Consider the following 9,001-nt stretch of genomic DNA (forward strand, 5'->3'; position numbering starts at 1 on the left):
TCGACCACGTTTAGACGCCCACAAAATTCAGAACGGCTCTCAATACACGATCTTCAGAGAAATGCACAAGGATCATAATCATAACGTGCAACCGGAAACAGAAGACGAAGACGACGATCATCATCATCACCACCACCAGCAGCACCACCACCACCATCATCATCATCACCACCATGATGAAAAAGAACATCGTTGTGATGGTAAACGCCAAAAAATCAGCCACGTTCATCATGATGATGATAGTAATAGTAATAATAATAACAATAATAAAAATGACAACAATATTGATGATGATGATGACCATGATCATCATTATCATCACCACGAGAAAGAAGAAATTAAGAATAACCTTAATGACGACTTTGAGAATGATGGAGATGACGATGAAGTATAACTTTTATTCCACGTCATCATCGTCGTCATCGCCATCCTCATCATCATTATTATTATTATTATTATTATTATTATTATTATTAGTAGTAGTAGTAGTAGTAGTAGTAGTAGTAGTAGTAGTAGTAGTAGTAGTAGTAGTAGCAGTAGTAGTAGTATTGCTACTATTACGTCTGTTTTGGCATCTGTCTTTTGTAATTTTTCACATGTTTGTCTGCATATTTATTATTTATTTGTTTATCTATTTTTTTATTCATTCGTTCGTTTGTTCACTCATTCATTCATTTATTCATTCATTTGTTCGTTCATTCATTTGTTCGTTCATTCATTCATTTGTTCGTTTATTCATTCATTCATCCATTGATTCATTTTTGTTTATTATTTATTTATTATTTTCTGCTGTTTTGTTTATCTCTACTTATTTACAAACACGATTCTATTTTCCCGGATAATTTTTTGATTTTAAATTAAAAAAAAATAATAATTAAAAAATAGAAATTCTACTACAACTACTACTGCTGTTATAATTATAATTAAATTATTAATTGTAATAAGTATTAACTCATTTAAGCGATGAGTTAATTTTAAATTTTGATGTTTGGATTAAGATTTAGGCAAGAATTTTGTACAGTTTAGTCAAGAGTCTTATTGATCATTCATTATTTTTTCATTTTCTTTTATTATTATTATTATTAATATTATTATTATTGTTATTATTATTATTATTATCATGATCATTTTCATTATTACATACAATCACAAACGTAGCCTAGGTACACAATAATTATTTTAAATAAATAAAAATTATAGTTATTTGTTGAATGGTAATATTAAATAAATAATTAATTATATTATCTTTAAAATTCTCAGAATGACGCAACAAAATCCTGCCTAACCGCCCAAGAAATTCTCGATAAGTTTCGATTTCAGAAGACGAAAGGGATCAAAATGTCGCAATTTTTAGAGATGTGCCCGGCTCTAGTCTATCAACTCGATCAAAAGGTTTGCCAGATCGATAGTGATTATACCGGTCGATACATGATGTACTCGAGTACCGATAATGTCACATCTCTGGATAGTTTTCTGAGGAGTCGTAAGTTTTTGGTTGGAGTAGTTTGACTGANAGTGGATATTTAAATTGTGTTTTGGTGAGAAAGAATGTCTATAAATTGCTATTAAATGATAGAGGTGATGTTGTTCGATAAACTGCAATGAAAAAATTATTAATTTACAAATAATTTATTAAAAATTTATAATAATTTAACTTATAATATTGTAATAATATCCGTTATATTTATAATTTTTTCCAAAAAGCATGGGCGGGCTCTTCAATAGCCGTAGGCGTTATAAGTGTGGCTGGCTTTTTAGTAGTAGCGACAATTCCAATCGTCGCCAAGTTAACTATCTTCCACCATCTCATTCAGTTTTTGATTTCGCTAGCCATCGGTACGTTGACTGCCGATGCATTAATGCACCTGCTGCCTCACGTTAGTGCATGGATGAATGAGTGAGTGAATGAATGAGCGAATGGATGAGTGAATGAATTAGGGAATGAATAAGTGAATGAATGGTGGATCATCATCTCATTCAAAAGTATTGCACACACTAAAAGCCCAAACTAAAAAAGTATCATCACCGATACGATATAGCCGATACCAACTCTCCCCATCATATTCACCACCACCATCATCATCATCTACACCACTGCCATCACCATCGTCATCATCATTACCACCCCCCCCAAACAGGCAATGGTCCCACACACACATCAGCACATCTCCCTAAAACGGCGTGGGGGCGTGGCGAACTTGGGGAACACGTCATCTTTCGTGGGGACGAACCTGCCCATCGACGACATAGAGAACAAGCACCCAATGTGGATCGGGGTCACGACATTTGCCGCCATCCTGTTTTTCTTCGTCCTTGAGAGGGTTCTAAAGATGACCTCAGATTTCAAAGAGAAGCGTTTAGTTAGGGAGGAGTTATTCTTTTTATGGAAATGATTTTAAAGATACTACTACTACTACTACTACTACTACTACTACTACTACTACTACTACTACTACTACTACTACTACTACTACTACTACTACTACTGTTACTGCTGCTACTAAAAATAATAACAACAGTAACAATAATAATACTCGATTAAATATTTGAAAATATAATTCAGCAGAGAAACAAAATCTCACACGAAGTCATTGCCATCTCAGCATTGAAGACTCCACCCGTCAACAACAATGACGTCATCGTAGGACAAGAAACGCCATTGGTTGAAGTTCACTCGGGAGGTGGAGCCAGAGTTTATTTATAGATATATTACGTCGTTATAGTGATGGGGTTATTGATCAAACGATAACATCTTATATTAGCTTAATCGCTAGCACTAAAAAATCGCTGTTCTATGTTATTATTATTATTATCATCATCATCGTCATCGTCATCATCATCATCAACAACCACAATGTCATCATCATTATCATTATTACCAACAACAACAACAATATTACTCTTATTGTTAATAACATTAAAACAACATTAAAACTCAGATTCAGTCAGTCAACATCATCAACAACAACAACAGCAACAACAACTTCATCATCATAACGAACAACATCATTCTCATCATCATCACCATCACCACGACGTACCAACTTCGATAACGTCTGCCGCTTGGATGGTGGTCATGGGTGATGGCTTGCATAATTTCTCCGACGGTCTAGCCATTGGTTATTATGATTATTATTACTATTATTGTTATTATTGTTATTATTATTGCTGTTATTATTATTATTAATCTTACTACCACTGCTATTGTCTTTGTTATTGGATGAAATGATCTAAGTGAAATGATGAAGTGAGCCGCAGATTTGGACAGGAAATATTAATATTCATGAAGGAACTCTTGCCACTCACTCGCGAGATTTTTTTTAACCATTCGTTGCGTAAATGCTAATGAGGTTAAAACGACACGCCACCGACCGACCACTGATGACGTCAAACGTGAAGAAGTTGCGGCTGAGTTATTGGATTCCTAAGAGGTCTACGAACTGCTTAGCGATAATGTAGAGCCAGAGAGTGGAAATATATTCTGATAACTCAGATGACGATGTAGATAGTGAGGTCGACCATATGACCCATACAGTAAGATGCCTGATTAAGTTCAGTTAACAATTGGGACATTTGTAATTAAATACAGATACTCAAAATTCTAAATCAACCGAAAAATTGTCTCAAGGGAAGTTTTTACCTCCAATTTTCAAGGAAAGGATTGAGGCCAATGATTGTTTAAATTACTCAAATAAGTATTTCAAATTGAATAAATTATGCTAATCAGGTGCCTCGTTCATTAGCGGCCTGTCCGTCGGGCTCAGTACGGCTGTGGCTATCTTCTGCCATGAAATTCCGCACGAATTGGGTTGACATTTTTCTTATTTTTCTTCTTCTTCTTCATTTTATTATTATTATTATTATTATTATTATTAGTAGTAGTAGTAGTAGTAGTAGTAGTAGTAGTAGTAGTAGTAGTATTTCGTGGTTGTGTTAGTGTTGTTGATGTTAACGGCATTATTATTTTTTTCTACTTTTTATTTTTTTTTATTATTTTTACGTATTTGTATGAATTTTTTGAAACAGTTGAATAAAAATGAATGAATAATTAAAATAGAATATTCATAATTTAATTTTATATATTTTAAATAAATAAAATGACAAGTCACAAAAGATTGAAAAATTAATGACAAGCAAGGAATAATTTTTAACCGGATCAGGTGATTTCGCAGTTTTATTGAAATCCGGAATGACGATGAAGCAGGCGTTATTTTGCAACTTCCTGTCATCAGTTCTTTGTTTCTTGGGGATGATCTGTGGAGTCCTAATCGGAAATCAGCCGTCCGTCACCCTCTGGATCTATGGTGTCACGGCCGGGATTTTCATTTATATAGCGCTCGTTGATATGGTTGGTATTTTTTGGTTTCAGTCGTTAAGTTTTATAAATCTGTGTGAAGATTTGCATCAATATTGAATAACTTTACAAATTTTATATCTGTAATTGCTGTTGAACTCAGACCCGGTTTTAATTGTAAGTCGGTGATGTAGACAGTTTTTAGGGGCGGTTTTTTGTCAAAGGTTTCCTAAAAAATATTTTTTCGTTTTCGACTGAATTCAAAGCAGCCCTAATATAATTTCCTCCCAGAGTTCTTTCAACACTGGTGTGAATCATCAGTCCATGTAAACGATTTCAGTGTAAATCCATCAGGTAGAACTTACTTGGAAAGTAAGGTTGAACCGTCCCAGCTCTTCCATTCAAGTTTACAATGCGGTAATCCCTATAGCTATAGGTAATGCTTTATTAGCAGCCACGCGAACCAATAGTTGAGGGAGAGGGCAAAGTATTAGCTAAACATATTTTATACTGGCTATTTTTGAAAGATTTGAAAAAAAACCCTGCGCGCATATTAATTTTGAAGTTTTCTCTGAAAATTTTTTCCCGCCAAAAGCTTCCACAGGTGACCTCCCAATACGAGATGGAAAGCGCGCCAAACAAACTGCAGCTGACGAACATTACTGTCGACAAAAACACTAAATCAAAATTTTCATTTGGTAAGATGAGAAATTTGAAGCGCTTAATATTACACGTTACCGGTATTCTTATGGGGTTTACTATAATGTTACTCATCGCTTTGTACGAAGACCAAATATCAATAATTTAATTAATTAAAGAGTCTATCAATTAATTAATTAGTCAATTAAATACTTTAAATAAGATTATACTAAATTTAATTAAGCTGATCATAAGATCGATTAAATTGAATATAACAATTATTCTACTATAATTTTTGTTGGTTTGTTTCGTTATGTTTGACGATTTTAAAGTGCTTCTTTGACGCTAAATTTTATTTGTCTTTTTGTTAAATTTTATTAATTTTTTTAGACATTTTGTTTAATTGCTTTGAAAAAAATTCTTTTTTTTCCAGCTAATTATGAACTATTATTATCGTTAGTAGAAGTATTAGTTAATTAGTAGCTGTAGTAGTAGTAGTAGTAGTAGTAGTAGTAGTAGTAGTAGGTAGTAATATTGCTATTGAATTAATCGTTAAAAATCGTTTTAAATTAAAATGAACTTGATGATAAGCTAATGTAACATTTGTTATATATATATAAATATTTATTTATTTATTTACGTATATATTACTTATAACATATATATTTTTATCCATAAAAAATCCAATTCCTAATTGTAAATATATGATACGTTTTATTAATGTATATATAACATATATGTATGTGTATATATATATATATATATATATATATATATATATATATATAATTTGTATAGATTTAAATAAAAATGATTTGACGATGACGATGAATGAATGTTTAATATGTCATACAAATATATTATTACAGGTGATGCAAACAATTTATCAAAATTGATCGTTTCAGTAATTTTTTGAAATTTCGCCTTACTTGTTTTTTATGTATTTCATGATTAAATCTGTCAATCAGCAACGCTAAATCAAATTTTATTTATTCAAATCCATTGAAATTGAACTTTAGACTAAAATAGACCCACTTATGTAGGTGCCCCATACTTCGAATGAGGATGTGTTAAAACAGTCCGGTTATAAAAAGAGGAAATTTCTATAGATAACCAACGGGGGAAGTTGAAGTTTTTTGGTCAAATCATGCGGAAGGAAAGAATGGAAAATCTAACAGCTACTGGAAAGATTACAGGGAAAAGAGTCAAGAACGAATAACATTCGTGAAGTCCTTGTGTCACTGGTTGAATATCACCACGTTTCAACTACTACAAAGGGTTAAAGATCGGATTTTGTGGAAGTCGATGGTCGCCAATTTCCTAAACTGATAAGACACGAGAAATAAGAAAATGTTGGTACATGGACACACTAATATAATTTTTTCCATTATACACAGAAGCAATAGATGCCTTAAAATCGCATTCACTGAATTTTACACGAGACTTTCAAATAGGATGCTTGAATAGTTGAATAGGTAATAACAGGTGATTATATATTACAAGCAGCTGATATAAAATTTGGTCACTTCTTTTTTACAGTAATACAAATTCATGATGTTGATCATTGCAGAAAATGATCATACAAACTTAACAAACTTAATCCAAACTTAACAAACTTAATCCTTATAAGTTTGAATTAATTTGTTTTAATAAATCTAAACACTCTATCACTATTCCTCCTATTATCTTACCTGATTCTAAAACTCTTGATGTCTCTTATAAGTTTCGTAGTCTAGGTTTTATCTTTGATTCTACTATGTCTCTCTCTTCTCAGATTAATAGTGTTGCTAGAAGCTCTTACTTTCATCTACGTAGAATAAAAAAACTTTTGCCTTTTCTTGATGATCCTACTCTTCTCCTTCTTGTTACTTCGTTAGTCTTATCTAGGATTGATTATTGTAACTCGCTCTACTATGGTCTTCCTGACTCTATACTCTATCCTTTAAGTAAAGCTTTTAACTCTGCTGCTCGTCTAGTTGCTCGTGCCCCTTTCTTTTCTCATATATCTCCATATCTTGTTCTCTTGCACTGGCTACATATAAAATATAGAATAATTTTAAAAATTTGCACGTTCATGTATAAGTCTCAATCTAAATTATTTCCTAAGTATTATAAGGTATATTAATTGAACCTAAACGCCCCGGTTTACGATCGTCTTCTTCTTTTCGCTTTTTCTTAACTCGTGTTAAACACTCTTTTGCCAAATCTGCTTTTGCTTTTTCTGGTCCTTTTCTCTGGAATTCTCTACCTAATTCTCTGACTACTTCTCCATCACTTGCAAAGTTCAGCGCGGATCCCAAGACCCATCTGTTTGCAAAATTCATTGAGGAGCGCTGTTGAACATCGCGGAAATAGCTAATTGATTGTTTGATTGAAAAGGCGTAAACATGTTGGTAATTGCAATAATTTAAAAAAAAATGCAATAAATATGTTTAATTAAAATCATGAATATTATATTTATCCATGGTTAAAACATAAAAACATACTGTAATAAATTTTTCAAGTTGAGAGGTTAAGAATATACCGTAATGCACCTTGATTTAAATATATACACATAAAAATTCGGAGAGTTACTGTTACATCACAAATTTAAAAGTGGACTTTACACGAATAAACCATGAATAAACTATTGCGAAATTGCGGTAAACGTCCGATCATTTTTAAGATCAAATAGTTTAAAATAAATAACTAAAAAGTTAATTTAGCGTAAAAGTTTACAATAATGAAATTAGTTCATTCATTAACGAGTGAAAAGACCCCTCTCAGTTCATTTAACGATGCGTTGTTAGTGTGGATTAGGAAACCCCACGTGATCAACAGAGCTCTCTGTGGGGCCGACATTGTCTACAGTGCCATTCTAGCGAAAAATAATTTAAAAACATTCAATTTATCGCAAAACAATGTTGATGTTGTCAGCCATTCAATGCCGTCTGAAATAATTACACTTCTAAATGCACTGATCATTAGAAAGTTTGAAGATTTTAAAAAGGATCAGTTACTACAAGAGGAAGATGGCTCTTACAATCTGCATATTAGTCATCATGCTTATAAAAGTCCCAAAAAGAATGGCATCTATGAACTAATTTTGCATAACACCGGTAAAAAATTTAGTATATAATAATATTTGTAAATTAATAAGTGTTTTTTTATTTTTAAATTGTACATAAATAATTTAATCATAAAAATGGGTTTTTGCTCATTCTTGATTTATTTTATTTCTAATTTTGTTTCAAATAATCAATGTTTCAATTAACAACAATGTAGAATATTTAATAGATTGTTTTAAATTATATTTTTTAAGTTTGGTTATTTATAATATATGTGTAATGTAATTGTAATGTAACATAATCCAAGTGTATTTCTTTGTGCTGAACTATCAAAAAAAGTTTATATAATGTTACAATCATTGTTAATTTTATAATTAAGGAATTTAATATATTTTACTTTGTCAAGTGTCCAAAGAAGCATATTTCTCAACGTTGTGTTCTGATAACACCAAAGATAATGTGGAAGATGGTTTTCAGAATTCAACTTATAAAATTAGTTTATCTGATGGTGAAAGAGTGTAGATATATTTATTTTCAATATTTTTATTCATTTCAATTTTTTATTATACTATGTACAACAAATAGTTTTTAAACAAATATTCTGTTAATTATATTTTATTCTCCCATCTGATAAATATTTCTAGAGGTTTTTTACTGATTTTCATCTGGAATTTTGATAAATATTTTAAAAATTATGTTAAATTAATTAAATAGTTTATCAGTTAATTAATTTTTAATTAAATTTATTAACCATTGTTGAAAACTTACTCAGTCATCCAATCCATCAATCAATTAGTTTTTCATTTAAATTTAATAAATATACTGAACAAATAAGCATACTAATGACGTAATTAATTAACTAATTTTAATCTAAATGTTTTAAAAGAATCAAGCTCCACACAAATGAACAATATCCAGATATCACGAAATCGTCATCATACTCTCTTTCACTGATTTGGCTAAAAAACACTCTATTAGCTAAAATTTTTAATGGAGTCACTGGCTGGGCTAGATACGAGAG

At 31.1% G+C, this 9,001-nt stretch overlaps 1 protein-coding gene across 1 annotated transcript; it reads left to right on the top strand.

The window, feature by feature from the left end:
* The first annotated feature begins 1,332 nt into the window (after positions 1-1,332).
* On the top strand, positions 1,333-5,895 carry HELRODRAFT_190614 (hypothetical protein). Its single transcript, XM_009014579.1, has 8 exons — positions 1,333-1,483; positions 1,705-1,877; positions 2,139-2,360; positions 2,567-2,681; positions 3,728-3,808; positions 4,161-4,348; positions 4,890-5,418; positions 5,449-5,895. Exons 1-7 carry the CDS (start codon positions 1,339-1,341, stop codon positions 5,100-5,102), a joined length of 1,137 nt encoding a protein of 378 aa, XP_009012827.1. The 5' UTR covers positions 1,333-1,338; the 3' UTR covers positions 5,103-5,418; positions 5,449-5,895.
* The last annotated feature ends 3,106 nt before the right edge of the window (positions 5,896-9,001 follow it).

This window comes from Helobdella robusta (assembly GCF_000326865.2).
Source record: "Helobdella robusta unplaced genomic scaffold HELROscaffold_14, whole genome shotgun sequence".
Taxonomy (NCBI): Eukaryota; Metazoa; Annelida; class Clitellata; order Rhynchobdellida; family Glossiphoniidae; genus Helobdella; species Helobdella robusta.

What these genes read in the sequence shown, in the direction of transcription:
- HELRODRAFT_190614 (XM_009014579.1), top strand. Translation starts at nt 1,339, where the DNA reads ATGTCGCAATTTTTAGAGATGTGCCCGGCTCTAGTCTATCAACTCGAT. An exon ending in TAATGCACCTGCTGCCTCAC is followed by an intron (nt 1,878 to 2,138) that starts GTTAGTGCATGG and finishes CCCCCCAAACAG; the next exon opens with GCAATGGTCCCACACACACA. An exon ending in ATTTCAAAGAGAAGCGTTTA is followed by an intron (nt 2,361 to 2,566) that starts GTTAGGGAGGAG and finishes ATAATTCAGCAG; the next exon opens with AGAAACAAAATCTCACACGA.